This window comes from Rhagoletis pomonella, unplaced genomic scaffold, assembly GCF_013731165.1.
Source record: "Rhagoletis pomonella isolate Grant_MI unplaced genomic scaffold, Rhpom_1.0 Rhpom_scaffold_00012, whole genome shotgun sequence".
Classification (NCBI taxonomy): Eukaryota; Metazoa; Arthropoda; class Insecta; order Diptera; family Tephritidae; genus Rhagoletis; species Rhagoletis pomonella.
This window is the reverse complement of record NW_023458566.1, coordinates 1,209,336-1,229,387: the sequence shown is the minus strand read 5'-3', so window position 1 is coordinate 1,229,387 and position 20,052 is coordinate 1,209,336. Positions and strand designations below refer to the sequence as shown.

The 20,052-nt window shown below is 35.8% G+C and overlaps 1 protein-coding gene across 2 annotated transcripts in view; it reads right to left on the bottom strand.

Annotated features, from left to right (window-relative positions):
• Positions 1-20,052, bottom strand: part of LOC118747661 (ras guanine nucleotide exchange factor B) — a 42,018-nt gene that overhangs the window by 9,861 nt on the left and 12,105 nt on the right. For both annotated transcript variants that reach the window (XM_036481719.1, XM_036481718.1), the window contains exon 2: positions 2,447-3,920. In XM_036481719.1, the coding sequence (XP_036337612.1) occupies positions 2,447-3,266 (820 nt within the window). In that variant the 5' untranslated portion in view covers positions 3,267-3,920. The remainder of the gene's footprint in view (positions 1-2,446; positions 3,921-20,052) is intronic.

The following is a 20,052-nucleotide window of genomic DNA, read 5'->3' as shown; positions in this document are numbered from 1 at the left end:
AAAAAAACATAAACGGAAATTAGTTATGGCATACCATATCCGGCGGAAAAAGGAGATAACAAAATCCTTTACAACAACTAGTCATTCACGGAAATTCACGGCAGAAAAATTAAAAGGCCATTCAGTGGAGTAGATAAATACATACTTGCAGGCAGAGGTGGAGTTATGCTTACACATACACACATCAAACACACATCTAGTATGCACATTAGAGTGCCACATGCTCCAAAGGAAGTAATTTACAGAAAAAAAAACTGTTTCTCTTTCGCCTAGAGAAGCTTAATAAAATAATTCAAAATCTAAAACTGCGTTGCTTTCAGCTCCAAAGCGCTTATGAAAAAGCTTGATGTATGAACACTTTCATATAGCTACAGCGATTTGAAAGCTTCACTCAGCTCGGAACGGCTTTGTTCGGCTCGGGCCCGCTTACTGTGTGAACGTACCCTGAGGCATTCGCTACACGCAGAGAAAAATTCTGTTCTATTCTATTCTATTCTATGTAAAAGCAAATCCGACAGGATAAAATTTTTCACTTTTTGTTCCTAAAATTTTAAAATATATTCAGTCCTAAGCCTTTCAAAAATATCAATAAACATGAAAGCAGGATTTGTGGCCAAGAAAAAATCTTAAAATTAGAATTTCTAGTTCCATTTAAAATTTTTTGAACCAACTGAACTTTTGTTACCGAAATCCTTGACAAGGCCATGATTTAAGTATCAAGTTTTTTTGGTATTTTTTCTGAGTGTAGGGTGGTATGCTTCTTTTACCCAATCACGTGGGTGCTTATAATCAACAAGATATTAATCAGAATAAGAGGTAGCGCTTCTAGAATCAATTCGTATGCTGATGATCTAGCCATTACCATTTCTGGTGGATGTCTAGCCCCGATGAGTGAAATTTTCAAGCGAAAATTGAAAGACTGGATAAGAGAGAAAGAACTGGAGCAGAGAGGTGAGGCTCTAATAAATCCTGATGAGAGGGCCTAGGTACTACTATTTGAGGGAAAGTATTAAGGAATGTAAGATAATCTCGGTTTGCACTACAGCTGAGTAATAGTACTCTAACGTGTAAATTATTTACGCAAATCTAGGAGTTGTTACGGATAGTAAATTGGCATGGAGGCTGAGTGTAGAAGAGAAGTCTCAATGCCTAAGAGGAACTACGATACAATCTGGGTCTGGAAGTAGTAAAAACTTGGAAGCTTCTGAAATTTGTCTGCAGCTTCGGGACTACTACAAAATTTTCTAAGATCTATGGGATCCATGCTGCAACTAAAGCAGCTGATTTTACGGAAAATCTAGGTCCAGTTAGTCCGAAATTAGATCAGCAATGGCTACAATGACAAACATTCCTTGCGTTAACCTATAAACCGAATTCGCGAACTGCGCCTTAATAGTTGAGTCACTATAAACAGCGCACAAAGGAATGGAAGGGAATGTTCGGGATATGCTAGTGAGAAGCCAAGGAAAATACCACTGGATAACACAGCAAGCGTCCACATGTATCACCATTATTTAATTCTGAATTAAACGCAGCAATGACTTCGAAGCCGAAATCGTAAACAGCCTGCAATCGCCAAATATATTCAAACATTTCCTAGGCTGGATTGCCAAGGTACAGAATACTGTCTTACACCATTTCATACCTTAAAGCTAGGACTGACACAGACTGAAAAATGCATGATATGTGACAAATGTAAGTCCAAAGGCACACTAGAATATCTTAGGTAGCATCACAGCCTCGATTTCGGAATCTACTACTTAGGAATCTTGGCTATGTTTTCTTCTTCTCACACACTAGATTAGAAAACAAACTGACCTCCACTTTCTTGAGAACACTAAGGATCAATTTACGGTCTATGTGAGATGTTATGGAAAAGCCAGTCGAAGCTAGTCTACATTTAGCTCTTGAATGATGCTGAACTGCTTAAAAACTATATTCCGCGAATTCTAAAACGAACCTTTTTTCCATCCAATCTGCGAAAAAGTGCAATTTTTTTAGGTGTGTTCCACCCTAATGTATGTAAATTTTCATATCACTATGCGAGGTATTAGTTACGGAGACACATACCATGAATATATTCAATGCACAGTTCCGGAAAAGCACCTAAAGCCTTTAGCTGTCTCCGCCTCGTAAATGCGCTGACAGCAACGAATCCTTTTTTCCATGCATACCTTAAAACATTTGCATAGACAATGATTGCAAAGCACATACACATAACCACAAGCACAAACATTCGCAAACTTCATCCTTAACCACTGCAATCACATAGTACACCCACACACGTTCGCCCATCTGGTGTCCAAGCACCTTGCATCAGTCGCACTCGCACTCGCACTCCATGCCACTCCACCCCACATTCCAATTCAATTTCACTTAATGGCAGTATACTTTTACACTAAACCACTCAGCACTCACCCCACGCTTTCACGCCCACTTTACTCACCTATTGTGCCCTCGAATATAAATGTACTCTTCGTAGGCATAGCCCATGAGCACAAATCACACGTTGTCAGTCCATCACTCAGCACCGGTTCATCGGGAAAGAAGGGTGGCCGCGGTGGTGGCGGCACAAAACGTCCATTCCATAAGCCATTCTCGCTGGCGTCAAACGCCAATGGTGAGCCAAACAAATCGTCATCGTCGTCGAATATATCGAAGGACACATCACGAAAATTGTTCAAATCCTCAGCTGAGCTGGCGACAAGATTTTCTATGCTTGGCGGCCGGAAGGTTGGATATGTGACAGGCGCAGCAGCAGCATTACTGCTGCCTCCAACTCCGACTCCACCGCCACCACCACCACTACTGCTACTTGAGCTACTGCTACCGGTTCGGTTTATATTTGTGACAGCATCGATGGCAGGCAGAAAATTGGATAGCAACATATTGGCGAGGCGGTTGGGCAGTGTGGCATTGGGATCAACAACATTTACGCCTACTCTACTTCCACCTCCGGTATCCGTATCGACATCTGGTTGCAATCGTCGTTCCAATGTATCCGGCTGTTGAGTTGATATGCTATTGTGGTTGTAGTAGCTGATGCTGCCGATGCCGTTGCCACTGATGCTGGATGGCACTGCTTCCTTAGTTGCTGTTGTTGTAGTTGTTGAGTATGATGTTGCTGCTGCTGCCCCTGCCGCTGCTGTTGCTGCGGATGTGAGTATTGTGGCGGCTGCTGTTGCAGCTTTAAGCACTGCCGACCTGATGGGTCGCAGGCTGCGGGTTGGCGCGGGCGTTGATATTTCACTTGGTATGGCAGGCATTTTATTTACTTTTTGTTTTGCACTTTTTTTCCGACTATGCTTAGCTGCTATTAGTTCGTTTTTTTTTTGTTTTGCTATAAACTTTGCACAAGTAATTTTTGTTGCTGTAGTTTCTTTTCACAGTTACTTTAGTTAGTTTTTATCGCTTAGCAGCGGATTAGTTAGCCTTCATTGCGCTGCGCCGTGTGTGTGTGCCTGCCACTGCAGTACGACTTAAAATGTGTACTTAAGTTGAGTTTGAAACCGTTTTCACCCGAATCGACGGCACCTACGTCCTCTCGTCCTCTCTTCCTATCCTTCTGCCTTTCCCTTCGCTTCTCCGCTCTTCCACCCTCCTGCTGTTTAAAATTTTATGCCATACAATCATACAAGGACATAAGTACGCGCTCACACACACACACACATACAGCTACGAGCCTTGAGCGTGTAAAATTGTTCTGTCTCTCTGCAATCTTTTATACGATTATCACTATGTGTGCAGGAATTTATTTTTCAGCACAATCTGATGTGCCGACACATTTTTTGTTGAATATCCCTCAACTCGCTATCCTTTTGCTTTGATTGTGACCTTTTTTCTCTCTACTCGGCTCTGCTCTTATCTTCTCCTGCTGTTGTCACATGTGATTGAAGTCAATTGCAGTAACTAAACCTTAGCTGTAACGAAAAAGAAAGCAAAAGAAATGAGTGAAAAAGGAGATTAAAAATGTGGATAATATAGTTTTTCGTTTTTTGTCTAGATTTTATTGCCACGAAAGGACAAACGTTGAACTTCATGTTCGACAGCAAAAAAAACAAAAAAAAAAACAAACATAGAGGGAGAGCGGTTGAGTGAGAGTGTTGGTGGAGTATGTGTTAAGTGTGCGTGTAAAAGTTGTTGCAATCTGTTAAATAAGCCAATAGAAAGTACTTTTCTTAATTGAAACTCACTGAATGAAAAAGGATGTGGAAGCTTGTAAAGTGTAATTTAGCGAGAATTGTGAAGTGATTTGTTTCGGATGCTTTGGAATTCAAGTGGGGGCATAGTGAAAATTGTCTGACCATTAGATATCGATTGGAAAACTAAAATGTGTATTGGTATGAAAGTAATTATTGGGCATACTGCAAATATTGAAATAGTTTGTCTGATCACTTTGTTTAAACCAACAAAAGCAAAGTTAACAAAAAAAAAAATACTTTTTCGTAAGTTCTTCGAAATTACGGAATGAGACTAGGTTGCAGCACTTGTGGTCATCTTGCCTCGCTTATGCAGTGGCGAGAATATAAGTAGGAATGAGACATTTTAGAATTCTTTTGATATTTTCGGTTCGATTATTTAATGTTTATTATCTTTTTTTATGAAAGAGTAGATCGGTAGGTATCTAACAAAAACCATTAAGTCAAGCATTGTACAAAAATTAGAAAAATTCGACAAATTTTCATCCAAGTTTGAGCTTTTTAATTAGATTTCTTAGAAACATTCTGAGTATGCAGTTTTGTAGCCCATTAAATTTAAGTATTGCAAATTTTAAGTATATAGCACTTACCGTTGATCTTAGGAATTTTTTTTTGCTTTGTTTCTCATACTCAAAATCTTTCTAAAAAATCTGATTAAGATGTTTTAAATTTTGAGGAACATTTGTTAATGTAATGGTGATTTCGTTTCTACAAGAAATGTTGCTTTCTCATCGTCCTCTTATTAGCGTTTGTGCGTAGTGGGTAAAGAGAAGGTTGCATTTTTTGGTAGAAACGAAATCGGCATAAGATTCGTCAAATTTTTATAAATGTTCTACAAAGCTTGAAATTTTGATTTGCAAGTTTTTTGTTTAGATAATAGCAGCTATATTTTCATAGAAAAATAATAAACATTTTTTAAACAAACAAAAGTAGCCAAAATGTGCTTAAATGTCTTTTCACTATTTACATTCTCGCCACCGCTATGCGCCGTACGTATGTAGTTGTGAAAAAAGAGGTAATCTTTCTAATGTTGCAGCCACTGAAACTTTCCTTGAGGATGTCAAAACATCGATTTCATTGAAGGAATTAAAACTTCATATAAACTAGTTTCCATATTTAACCGGCATCTTAGAAGAAAGCCGATGAGACACTTTTCATTGCAAATATTAGAAGAAAATTCCAGCGCTCAAATATTTTGTCGACCAAGCGTCGAACTTGTATTATGGGATGGTAGTATAAGTACACCTCTAACTACTCCAATACGGGAAGTATACATCACCGCCAAACTTTGCACCCTTTCGGCTGCAGAAAAGCACAGAAATTGAGGGCTGTCAACAACAATTTTTAGCCAGTTTTTACACGAAGCCATGGGTGACATGGTGTGCCATTATTCTTTGTAATATCTAACTACATCAGTACAGGCCACCAGACTATGACAGAAGAGTTCGTGGCATATATTAGAGGCAGGCGATTTTATTTGGGACTGATCGGCACTAGCTAATATGATGTCAAATTTGGCGATAGTGATTTCTTTGATGAGCTCATCCGATGCAAGTCAACGTAATTTTTACTTTAATACAATTTTATTGTTGATTAAGCCTGAACGAAGCTGCAAAGATTAGAAAAACCCGCATTGTATAATAACGAAGACCTTTTGCTCAGCTTTCAGCTGCGGTTAAAGATGGCAGAAGACATTAGATACTTACATATATGTATAGTAGACAAGTTAAGTCTTTTCATTAAATTTTCCTTTTAGTGATTTGAGTGAAGAAAAAGCAAAAAGAGCATAGAATTTCGAAGTATTCTCACCAAAGAGCTCGTCCGAACGAAGCTGTGTTCAAATTATATTTCAAAGCTTCTTCGCTGTTCACTTTTGGTGCCAAATAAGCGGTTAAAAGGGGATCCACAGCTTTTCAATTCCTGCTTAGACATTTAAATATTTTCAACTAATTTTACCTCGGAAGAATTTTTTCCTTCTTAAATTTTTTGACTTAATTTTCTAAAAACATGCATATACACTCACCAGAATATGTTTGCATACAGTGTTTTTTTTTTAAATATTTGCAATGTTTTTCGTAATAAATTTTTTTCGTTAATTTTTAATAGAAACATAGTTCATTCTGCATCAAATGGCATATAAATTAATGATTCAAAATTTTAACAAAATTCGACAAATTTTCACCAAAATTTTCAACTTTTAAAAAAAAATTTAGAATTTTAGTAGAATGCAGAATAGTTGAGTATGCAGTTTTGTAGCTCACTCAGTTTCAGTATAATAAAGTGCAAGTTTTCAGTGGCTATAATCTACCGTGTTTTATTGAGATTTTTTTTACTGACTTTCTCATACAAAAAAACTATCACGCATCCGTTATATGGAAAAAACGAGCAGCATCATCAGCAAATAAAATTCCCTTAAAACTTGCACTTTATCATACTGAAATTAAGTGAATTCTAAAAAAAATTTGTTTAAAAGTTGAAAATTTTGGTGAAAATTTGTCGAGTTTTCCTAAATTTTGTAAAAACTTTGAAGCATTAATTTATAGCAGAATGAACTATATTTCTATTAAAACTTAACGAAAAAAATTTATTACGAAAAGCATTGCAAATATTTAAAAGAGAAACATATTCTAGTTAGTGTATGTACATTCTTCGCTGTTTCTTGAATTCTAACATCATATCGAGGAAAAAAACCTTTGAGTTTGAAAACCTTACAACTGCACATGGGCTAGGAAATGTTGCTAAGGTGCACTCGGCTCTTTGTCACGTCCGCTTGCTGGTGTGTATGCGATTTATGCGGCCGGCACAATAAACACTATAAGTGCATAAGCCAGATGTACACCTTTTAAAATCTATAACTTAATGTACTAAGTATGCGGCTAACCTGACCAAAAAGTAATCAATGGCAATTCATTTGGAAAAAAGAATAGTGTATAGTAGTTGTAGTGAACTATTCTTTTTAAAAGGATCAATAAATTGTGGTTGAAAAAGGTATGCATGACTTACAATATCAATGAAAGATAGCGCTGTCAATAGGAGAAAAAAAATCAGTATAGTGTATAGAGTTGCGGAAGATCACTATATGCGGACATCATCGCCAGAACAAAATTTGGCCGCAAAATTGATCTCGACTCTTTTGTGAGCGCATTCGCCAGAGATCAAAAGAAGACCAGGAGCAGCTATGCGACGTTCGTGACATTTGTATGCTTTGTGGCAGTTTATTGGGGACAAATTCTGCATTTTTTTTTTTTCAAACAATAAAACAAACGCACGCAAATAATAGATATCCTTATTGCAATTCTTTACATGGCTTATCCCTTCTTTCCTCTAGCCGCAAAAATACAATACTATCGTGTACAATCAAAGAATTCCATGCGACAAAGCCGCTGGGGCTTTCTTTCGTCGACTCGAGCTAATGTCACCAATTGTAGCGACAGAAAAAAAAAATTTTGAAAATAAGATACCATTTTCGCTACGCACTGTAACCATTGATACAAAAAAATTTAAATTCATATGAAATATTCATCCCCTAAGGACTTAAAAGTAGATATTCTACGACGAGTATAAAGCAGCTCAAAAATCGAAATTGACAGGCAACATTTCTTTGTATTTTTGTATCTACATAAATACAGAGTTTTGTATGAATAAATACAAAACGTAGTAATTCTAAATGGAATGCGCGATTAGTAAGTAAAGCGTAAACTTGATGTTAAACATTTATTTTTGACAGAATTTGGAATGCCAATCACCTGAATGAAATACAAACGGGAATTAAAGATATGACATATACATACATACCGTGTATATATAGTTAATCCATCGATTTTTGAAAATCGACATATGACCGAGCATGAATTTCGTTTTCCTACTGTCGAATGTCGCATGTCAGATATGTGCACTTCTCCGTACATATGTTTGTACATATATACGTATGTATGTAGTTGTACCAATGAGCAACAAATGCTTCAATCCAAGTGATATCTTGACAGTTTGACATAAACGACGGTGCTTCGGATTATTGTTATTTCAAAATTTTTTTTTTCTTCTTCCAAATGTGCATACAATGCTACTGACATGGCTACGTATGTACATACATATATACAAGCGAAAATGAGGGTAGGTAGCGCGAAATGGATTTCGTTAAGGCATTGTCGGGATAAATAAGGATTTCACAATTTAAAAAGTGAGTAGAAGTTTTTGTAGGTATGTGAAAGGTAACATTTTTTTTTTATGCTGTTCACAGAACACAGGGTCCCACAATAATCAGTAGACAATAAATAATTTGTGGCTTGATATTTCAATTATAAATTACACTATTCTACCTTTTGAGTAGTATTTCAAAAATATCGATTTGCAAAAAATTAAACCTTGACTTCAACCCTGCTGATTTAAGTGAAAAATGAGCTGTTGAACGCGGTTTGGGAGAGTCTGATAAATTGCAAGACAGAAGAAAAAAAAGTGTAATTAATCATTTTAATTTTTTTTAACCGTATTTATATTGTTAAGAATTTGCCAATCTAAAAGAGTCTCAGACGCAAGAAAGTTTTCAGGTTAATAAAATGAATAATAAGAAAGTAGTCACCCCGTGCTGTGACCATAAGCGCCCCACATACCTATTGAATTTTTTTGTTTGTTATTTAATTTTAGATATTTCTTATAAAAAATATAGCTTTTTCTTTAACAACCCCCGTAAAGGTCCTGGTTTCAAACTTTATGCAATACTAAAAAAAAATTAACAAACTTTCGTACAAATTTTTAATAAGAATTCTAAGAAAAATTTCGAGTTTGCAGTCGCCTTAAGCGCTCAAAATTTGCCATGTATGTAATTTATACGAAAAAAAAACAAATAAGGAAGAAAACGGTATAGAGTTCTTGAAAATCCATATTTGGGCCGTTTATTTTGACAGTGGCATAAGACACCTCGTACTACTTGTGCTTAAATGACCGTCTACTTGTAACCGAATGCATCTGCAAATCGTTCTATCGTCGTAAACTAATGGCAAAACCTTCTACCATTGGTTGATGAAGTTGAACGAATAACCGACGCATTCAAATACCAGTAACCGGTCATTTAAGTACAAGAACTGGGAAGTGACTTATGCCACTTTAAAAATAAACGGCTCATTTTTCGATCGGAAAACTCCGCCTCTCTTCAGGAGACTTCTAATAAAAATACCCAATTGTTTATGTAACCAGTTTTAATATTAACTAATTTTTACATGTCTAAATCCAAAAAATGCAGCATAATGAAATTGTACATATAAAGAAATAAGAAAAAAATCGCTAAACCTTTACTTTTTTTTGATTTTATTTCCTAATAGAGGGCTGCATGAATTCATTCAAATTTCTAGCCAAACAGAGTACAGTAGATTTGAATATTTTACTTCACATACAAAACACTCAGCGTTTGGAATTTTGTAAGTTATGAATATACATTTTGTTTTATATTTTCTACCTTCAAATGGAAGAATGAATAGAAAACATTCAAATCATTCAAACTCATTTCGGTAAAAGTTTTTTTCTACAAACAAGTTTTTTCGTATGTAATAGGAGCGCAGCAATACATACATACATAGTAGTGGATGTAGAAAGGGTTTTGTTTTTTGAGCTTCGAGTTGTGTTGTTATTGCAGAATATACTTATACATATTGGGCACTGAGATTTCCATCTTCTTGAGGAACAAAAATCATAAAGGATTCTACAAATTTTATTATGAGTATACATGTATGTTTATGCTAGCATAAAGTAACCTGGAAAATTGTAAGGGTGTAAAGTAATTCGTCGATTCAAAAAAAATAAACTGTACGCCGGTAATTTTCCTTCATTTTCCTTAAACACATACATTTGGCCACCCGTGGCTGCCAGTTTTCAACAACTTCTTATCTACAACGTACAGACATCTGTAGACCATATCGTTGCTCACGTGCCAAGTAATACCAATTCAGATTTCAAACAAAATAAAAATATTATTTTACTACAATTCAACAATAAATGGAACTGTCAGCGCCGTGACAATTCCAATGACTTTTTTTATGTGCCATTGATTGGTTGGTAGTGTTGTGTGCGAAGCATACTTGCGACGTGTATATGGCGGAGTGAAATCGACAACAAATCAAAATTTGCAACAAAGCAAATGTCAAAAGCGTCAAAGCGTCAACATTGCAAATAATTTTTAGTTTGTGCGCTCGATAAATACAGATATGTACAGCCATCCGCAACCATACGAACAAGCGCGAGTTGCAGTAACGCCCTCAAACACACACACACACACAGAAGCACGCACCCATAAAAACAGAATTGCGCGCGCGAAATTGCGAAAAAGTAGTTCAACGACACACCCACTAACAACGCTGTGCAGCGCGCAGTAACACACCTGCCTCAAAATGTTGTACGTGCACGGCAAACTTGTCGCTGCCACCAATTGCTGCATAGCGTTTACGTGTAGAGTAACTTGCAACATGAACAGCAGTAGCAGCAGCAGAGTGGGCCACGGCCTGCAGCGGCAGGGAAATCGCTTGCTAATGTTTTTCTTAATGTGTATATGTATGTTAGTTTTTTTTTTATTTTGTTATCGAAGTTAGCGTTCAAAAGTAGTTATTGCTGCTCTTCGCGCAACAACACGCCATTCCTTCTTACCTTGTCACTTGGGCCGCAGCCCAGTTGCATGTCGCATGTTGAAGGTGTCATATGTCTTGGTTGCATGTCTGTCAATTTTTGCTTTATTGTTGCCGTGATTTTTATGTCAGCTACACACACACACGCAAGCAATTGATATTTTTTTTTGTTTCAACTTTCATTATTGTATTACACAAACTGCTACTGCTGTTGTACTAGATACTCGTCAACAATGTTAAAAATTCAGGATAGCATGTTCACTTTGAAACAGCGGGGTCAGCTGTAGGATAAATAACTCAGCAACATTCATATGAAGTTAGTTGACAAGTTGTTGAGTGAGTGAATGAGTGAGTGAGTGAGCGAGCGAGTGAATAGAGGCAGGACAAGTAGGCGCTGATGTGCATTGAGTGTGTGAATGTGGCATGAAAATGTTGCTAGACGAATGGTTGGTATTTTCCTTTTTAGGCATAGGCACGTACATACAAAAATTCTTGCAATGAACTGAGATTGAGGTAAAGTAGATAGAGCAAACATTTACAACTTTTTACAATGAAAGTTTTTAGGTTGACTGGTTGGTAGTAGGAGGCAATGTCGTCAAATCTTATTCTTCTTTTTTTTCATATAAGTAGTGAAAACGTGTGCTATCTATTTTTATCAAATATAGACAGTCGTCAAAGTATACTACAACTAAGTTGCACCATTTAAAGTTTAAATCTTGGCATTAAAGTGTTCAGGAAATTTTTTGTTTCGCAAAAAAAGAAGTGTTTTCACCAGTAATCGTAGAAGTGTTAATGGTAATTGTAATGGCAATGAAAGTGGTAATGGTATGCCAGTGGTAATGGCAAAGGTAATTGTAATGATAATGACAATGCTAATGGTAATAGAAATGGCAATAATAATGGTAATGGTAATAGCAATGACAATGGTAATGATAATCGTATTGGTAATGGTGATGGTAATGGCCCGGACATGACAATTAAAATGGTAATGGTAATGGTAACGGTAATGGTAATGGTAGTGGAAATGGTAATTGTAATGGTATTGGTAATTATAATGGTAATAACAATATCTATTTAGGGTAATAGTAGTGGCAATTACAGTAAAGGTGGTAATGATAATGGTAATGGAAATAATAATAATAACGGTAATGATAACCACAATGGTAACGATAGTGATTATGGTAATTGTGATGGGTAATGGCCACTGTAATATTTATGATATAATAATGGTAATGGCAATTGATAACGATAATATAATTGATAACGATAATATAATTTCAGTTGTTTCAAAGTTTTTACAAAATTAATTCACAAAAAAGTAATACACAAAAATTTTAAACTTAAAAGAAAATTTTTAGAATATTTTTGAGTAGGCTGTTTTGTAGTTCACTTAATTTTAGTGCAAGTTTTAAGTGGCTATAAGCTACCGTTGGTTTTTGAGATTTTTACTTTTTTTATGGTGTTGCGCATTTTCTCCTCATAACGAATGCGTAATAGTTTTTTTGTATAGGAAAAAATGCCCAAGAGCGTAAAAGTCGAAAAGTTTGGTGAAAATTTGTCGAATTTTCTTAAATTTTGTAAAACTGTGAAACATTAATTTATATGCCATTTGATGCAGAATGAACTATATTTATATTAAAAATCAATGAATAAAACTTATTACGAAAAACATTGCAAATATTAAAAAAAACCACTGTACGGAGACTTATTATGGTAGGTGTGCATATGTAATATTTAAACTCGATTTTCTTAAGTATTTTCACTTATTGCACATCTATAAAGCTGTTTATACAAACATACATATGTAAGTCTCAATCAATTAATTTGGAAAATGTTTAAACCTCACTTAATAGATACAAAGCTTATTAAGTTTGATGAGTGGAAAATGTACTAAGCCCCTAAAGAAAAATAAACCCTTAATGTTTCTACTTCTCGTTGATGTTATTTCTTTACGAACCATTACAAGCACCAGATTACAAGGCAAATTTCATTAAGTGAATACAAGTGTGTTTGTGTAGGATAATTACTTCAATAGTAATAACTAAATTAGCTACCTGCACGTCACTTATCCGGTTACGTCAGTTATAAAATGTCAGTCAGTGTCAATTACTGCTGTCATTATATGACAAACAGTTAGGCACGCATGCTTACCAACTAAGTATGTATGTACATATAAGCGCGTTTTCCACGTAATGCCAAGGAACTGGTTTAAGCATTGGTTACTTTTATTTGAAAAAATAAAAAAAAATCTAATAAAATTAGGCTCGAGGTAATTTGTAAAAAAAACATACATTTCGGTAAGTAGTTTTGAGTGCTTCTACAGACCACACGCAAGTTAAAAGAAAGGAAACTTGTCATGTTGAAAATTACACATGCTTACATACCTAGTGCGTGGTGAGCAAATAAGGTTTACTGATAAAATAAATTCATAACAATGTGCCTACTAGTTATGGGGTTTTAAAGTTTAACCAGCAAAGGCGATTTCTAACGATGTAAGTGGACAGCATTTTATAAGCAGGAAAGGTCTCGGTGTCACTTTAATTACTAGCTTCTAGCTTTAAATAAGGTACGTTGAAAAGTTTGCAACAAAAATTAACATGAATAAATTTTTTGTCACAGTTAGCGCGTTGCAATTTACATATGTAAATAAGCTTTCCTATATATGTGCGAGTCATCAATATGGAGAGCTTAGAACTACTGTGAGCCAAAAAGTAGTATACTAGGTTAGGTTAGATGATCATCCCCGGTTGGATACACATTACATACACATACACAGAGCCAAAAAAATTCAGTGGGCGAATTCATCTCATACCAATATCTTCTCTGCAGTAATATTTATGACAACTCATTCCTTAACTAATGGGCAATTTTATAGGAAATTGAATTGCCTACAAGTTTTTAACTTACATTTTTTCTGTAGCTCTAGTTGTTTACGAGATAGGGGTGAAATAATTGAATTTCATTAAGAATTGGAGTTCTGCTAACGTTGGGCATGACTGCTTCAGAGCATTCAATTCTGAAGAAAACTCATCATTGATTAAGATTATACCATAAAATTGCTCTGAGCTGTACACTTTTGAAGAAAAAACTCAAAGTTTACGTGAATTTTAAACGGCTCAGATTTTCAAGGAATTTCCCACAAAATTTCGAGGTGGAAGTGAAAAAAAAAATAGTCACCAAAAAATCACCCTAATGTGCACATATACATACAAGTCAAGTTAAATAAAAGCTTGTAAAAAAAACAAATAAAAAATTCAAAAATAAAATCGGCTCTGCTTTCAACTCCAAAACGCTTCTGAACAAGCTTTCCTGTAAGAACACTTTTCTATACATACATAGCTGCAAGAATTCGAATACTTCGCTCTGTTCGGAATGGCTTCGCCCGGCTCGGATTCGCTTCCCTTCGCCAGCAGCAACATAAGCTGCATGCCTAATATCTGCTAAGCCAGAGAAAATAGCATACAATTACCAATTCTTACCTGCAGTTATTTTTTTGTGCTATAATTTTCTACTAAACATCCTTAAGGCATAGGCATGCGTTAGGCATTTTACTCCAAATCTTTTAATTTTCAAGCAGTGTGAATATGTCAGATTCATTTTTTCCACTCACGTCACATTGCTATGGCTAGGTGTGCGGTTTATTTGCGCCGTAAGTTTTATACGCAAGCTCTCACTGATATCGGTCTATATACTTTTGCAGATAACTTCAAAGTAAAACTCCACATTCATGCTTGAATTTAAGTTATACAAATTTGATTTCACCAGCGTATACGCAAAGCAGTCAACATTTTCATGGCATTAAGCACGCCCGCATGTAAGCGCAACGAAGAGCAGCAAAAAAAAAAACAGCACACATCCTTGAGCATATAATAAACCTTTGTTCTTAAATTCTAACAGATTTCGTTTCTAATTTAATAAAATAACACTTAGCCTTTGGCGCATTTGTGCAGAAGACAGCGACGTGACCTCCTTACTTGTTTAATTTACAAATTTATAAATTTCCCAGAAATGTTTTGCTGTTAAAATTTTCAACGAAAAACGCCCGCCTTTAAAATAACAGCAAAAATTCTTGCTTGATTAAACTAGAGAACTTTTGCAGGGCGTAACGTAGCGTAAGCAACGCAAGCAACGCTTTGCCTTCTCGAACCACAGCCAAAGAAGCCGGAAAACACTGCCACAACGGCTGGCTGGCTGGCTGGCTATCTTCTATGTATGTGGCTCTACGCTCAATGCCACGCAATGCAAGCTACTGACGGCATAGAAAATCGCCTCAAGCGCCAGGCGGCAGAAATGCCAGCTTTTCTCCTCCTCATACTCTTACTGCCTCGCTACCATCCGCTGGTTGTATCGAGAGTACACCAAGTACGAAAGTGCGAAAGTGTTGGCGCACGTTTCTAACATTAACATGGCCGCGCACTCCCTCCCTGCCCCCCCTCCCAACATGGCAGGAGTGACACGGATAATAATAAACTGCAGGTGAGGTCTTAACTCGCGCATTAGAAACATTTTTCGTTTACAAAGAATTTCCACTATACATATGTAGGTGCGATTGTGAAGGGGAGGGATGCTGCATGCCGCATGCCGCATGCTACATGCTACATGTTGCAAGTGCAGTTATAGTCAATGGCAATATTGTCTTTTTTCTTTGTTCTTTTATTTTGCTTTTGTGCAGTGGGCCACATCAAGTGCGCCTCATTTGCTTTGTTGTTTTTGTTTTTGCTGTTGCCTTGCCTGCTAATCTACTACTGCTGCTTTATGTTATTTATGCACAACGACAGGGTAAATTAGTGAAAGCCTAGTCGAACGCCGCGCGCTCGTGGCATTGCAAAAATAGCTAACGCTTAGCTATGCCTGCTCCACTCACTCACTTTCCCTGCAACACAGAGTTATTTTTACAAACTTTTTTTCCTGAATTTCTACTGTCATATTTTTATATTCAATGTTTATGTGTTTGTCTGTTTGTCTGTTCATCAACAACCAGCCTCATTGTATATTCCATAGTGCGCCAGCGTTAAATTTGTTACTTGCAACATACGGAAGTAACATTGCAATTTGTGTATTGCTACACTGCTGCACTGCTGCAATGAACGTTGTCATGTTGCTTAGTCAAGCGGCAGGTGGCAGGTGGCAAGCAACGTGCAGCAGTGGCAATAACAGTTTCAACACGATGTGCTACATGCTCATATGCACTTAGATACTAAATTCTACATATGTATATATGTATATGCAAGTTGCATGCACTTTTGCATTTAAATATCCATACATGCATATATGTATGTGTGTAGAACATAGAGAAATCTCTCTATGAGACAGGAGGCAAAATATTGGCTCACATTAAGAACGTAAACGATATTTACTCATTTTCAAAATGAGAAACGTGATGCGCATAAATTTCATAAATATTGCATAGAGTAATAGCTAACACACGCACATAAATATACATACATACATACATATGTGCATACGTATGCCAGTAAATAAATGCAAGTGTATCATATGTGTTCCGGACTAGAACGTGCTGCTGCTTTAGACAGGTGGCTAAACGTGTACTGGAAGAAAATAATTTTCTTAGTTTATTGGTCTTACCTTTTATACGAGTTGTGCAGCTGAGAAAAAATTCAAAAATAATACTAAATTTATATCACTGTGCAACAGCCGAAATTAGCCCGGACTTTGTTTACATTCCCAGAAAGTAACTATATTCACGTACCGGCGTAAATAGTTTTGAAAAAAGTGAAACAAATTTTTAAAATAAAAGTCTAGATGAAATTAGAGATTAAAACGTAAAAGGTGAAGTCTCGTGAGTAATATTTTCGCTGAACATTTTAACCCATTAGCTCCCGCCTGAAAGGGCCATTTTGATCCTTACTTCAAGAAACACCTCAAAAAGCAAATTTAGAAGGTCGTAAGAGGATTAAAATGTTGTAGAGAATTATTCATAAGAAAATTTTACTAGGGGTCTTCCTAGGCAAAATTTTCATGTCATCAACGTAAAATTCTCTAAAAAGTTAAATAAAATATCTACGCCAACAAAAAATATAAAAGTCCCACTCAATTAAAACCTTTTTTTTTGTAGAAAAAAGTATTTTCTTTGCTGCTCCGAGCATTTAAGTATTATTGGGCTAAATGCCAGGTTTTTAGTTAGTTATATCTTTTATGTCTTACCTCGACGAGCAACTAAGAAGTTGATACGAAGCTCGGGCGCAAAAATATGTACGATTATAAACGCCACGGGGCTTGTGCGACGTATGGTAGGTAGTTAAGGATTAAGTAAAGGATCTTAGTTAAAGCCTAGTATACGAGTCTTTCCTCATTTGGCGGAGTCAATAGCTTGGGCCTGGTTTTATATAGAAGTGGAGAACTATCATTGAGGATATAATAGCGAAGCCATCGGTGACTCTATGCTGATTTAGGAGGGAAATTGCTTTTCGGAGTCCTCGCCTCGTAGAATACGCCAGAGAAAACTACGCTAGTCAGATCCCTAATTGCAATTAGTGAAATGCCTACCTAGGACCACTTCCAACTTGGCTCTTAATATCGTGCTTAGGATACTGCGCCAAGGCATGCAGTTACAGGTAGCTGGGCCAGGATAGTTAACTAATTCAGGATATGAACACTTAAATACTTTATTAGCTTTCCAAGAAGGCACCGGTGAACTTTTAAACGTATGTGTCGAAGCTTGCCGTTCAGTGCACAAATCAATTAACTCCATCAACAAAAAGTTGGGAGGTGCGATGAAATAATGTACATTACTTTTTAACCCGCGTCATTCGGAAATTTTTTCTAACACAAAATACGTTGTGCATCAATTTGATGTACTATATGGAAAATGACCCTAGTATTCAATGAAATGTTGGTTTTTCAACTTTTATTAATGCCCAACGTTTGTTTATTCATTTTCTGATAATAAGAATAAAAATGCTTAAAAGATCTTTACGCATTTGTCGCGAAAAAACCAATTCAAAACATTAACTAATTGTTTAATATTTTAATATGTTTTCGAAATTTGCATCAATTTGATACAAACGATGGACGCGGGTTAAAATTCCATTTATATTATAAAATTAGATAAATAATGTTGTTATAAATAGTATGTACTATTGTTTGTTATATAACGTTATTATAAAAGTAAGGGTTTATGACTATACCAAGTGCTGAGACACATAAATAAAATAAATTTAAGATTTTTCAAAAAGTGCAGTTAATCGAGTGTGAGTGCACTGAACGGCTCATATCTATGTAAGGTGAATATATTCACTTTTCAAATATATCTTTAGCCGCCACAACACACATAGTTATTACTATCTTATACATATTGGTAATATCAATTTTGCTGAGTGTATTTAATAATGAATTTCCTTGCACATCACTGCATTATATCCGTGTGTTACCATTGGCTTACAGTCGGTAGCAGTAAAGGAGTCCATTCTAAGGGTATACGCAGTAGTTACAAATTTGCGTTAAGCCGACAGCTACTGCAAAGTACGCACTCCGTTTAGTAGAAAGCACATAATTACATGGATATGTATGTATGTGCATTAGGATGGTCCAAAAATGCATGTTAAAAAGCAAAGTCGAAATTCGTATGCTCTCATCCGCTAGGATTGTTCGTAACCGAAAAAATATACCCCTATCTTTTTTATTTTGAAATTAAAGAATATTTAGCGGTCGCTCAAAGTTGTTCATGTATTTTATATGTGAAAAAAACTTTTCGTAGAAATGGTATAGAAGTCTTCAAAATTAATATTTTCTGATCGGAGAACTCTGTTTTTCTGCAGAAGGTTGCCAATAATAATACTCAAATGTTTATTTAACCATTTTTTCATAGTAACTATAATTTACTGGTTGGCCAAAACCCCCGAAAAATGCAATGGGGGACCAATAAAAAATAGTTAGTATTAAAAAAAAATTTTAAATAAACAATTTAGTATTATTATTGAAAGTCTCCTGAAGTTTACCGATCGAAAATTATAGATTTTAGAGAATTCTATATCATTTCTACGAAAAGTGGGTTTTCCCCATATAAAATACATTGAAAAACTTTGAGCGCTTTGAGCGACCTCTAAATATATTTTGATTTCAAAACTTTACTTTTTTTTGGGCCACCTTAATGTGCATACATATGTACGTATACACCTTCGTTCATCCATTCATACCCAACAGGGAAAATCGGGTGAGTGTGGACTAAAGAAAGAGAAGAAATTTGCGCGAATTTTGAACGAAATTTGAACGTGCTAATTAAGCAGATTGGAATATGCCTTAAGTGCCCAGAGTGCTTTTAGATGTATTTGTTTCTACATCACTTTTATTGAACGAAATCTTAATCGCTTATAATTTTTTTATTCGAAAATATCCTTTTGTGAATTCTTGGTTCACTCTCACTCAATTGATGCCTGGTGCCAATATGATCAATTTCAACCAGATTCATATTCATAAAAAGCGTTATTTTCAATCAGAAGGTTTGTCTAAGCTCAAAATTTTCCTACAAGGCTTAGTAATTTGTATATATGCATGTAAGTACTTAGCATTATGTAGTGAGGTTGCAAACTAGTTGCGGTTCCTGTTTTGAGGTCGTCATTTGCGAAGTTTCACGACAGCAACTGCCACAACTGATTTGTACTCCTTGTATGCGATGAATGAATAATGTTGATGGCTATAATCATGGCAATATGGCGCATGCTACATACATATACATATATACTCCGTGTAAAATCTTGTGTGCATAAATAAATAAGTCAAGAGGATGGATGTGTGCGTGAATTTATGTACATACATATGTATACATATTTATGTATATACTAGAGATGGTCGCTTTTATAAGCATTATCATATGCCCTTACCTTTTTGTTGCGGAACATTTGACAGACGGAATGAGAGTCTAACAAAATCCTTCTTTGTCTTGTCTATTCGAATAAATATTTATATCTATCTGTCATTTTACAATTTCATTTGAAAAGCGCTCCGTCCTAATGTTACCATATACTAAAAACTTGAATTTCTTTGCGCGCTCACATTGGTATTTATGTATGTATGTATCTATGTATCTAAGTATATACAGTTAGTTTGATGGCTAGGGCATTGTAATTAATATGGATGGCTAAATGAATTGCGTGCAACATTCGGTTCACTCACAAACCCATCACACACTAGCATGGCCTTTGACAAATTAAGGAAGTAGAGCGCAAAAATGCGTGACATGAAATGTATGGTAGAAAAAAAACTAATCTATTCATCATCATCAC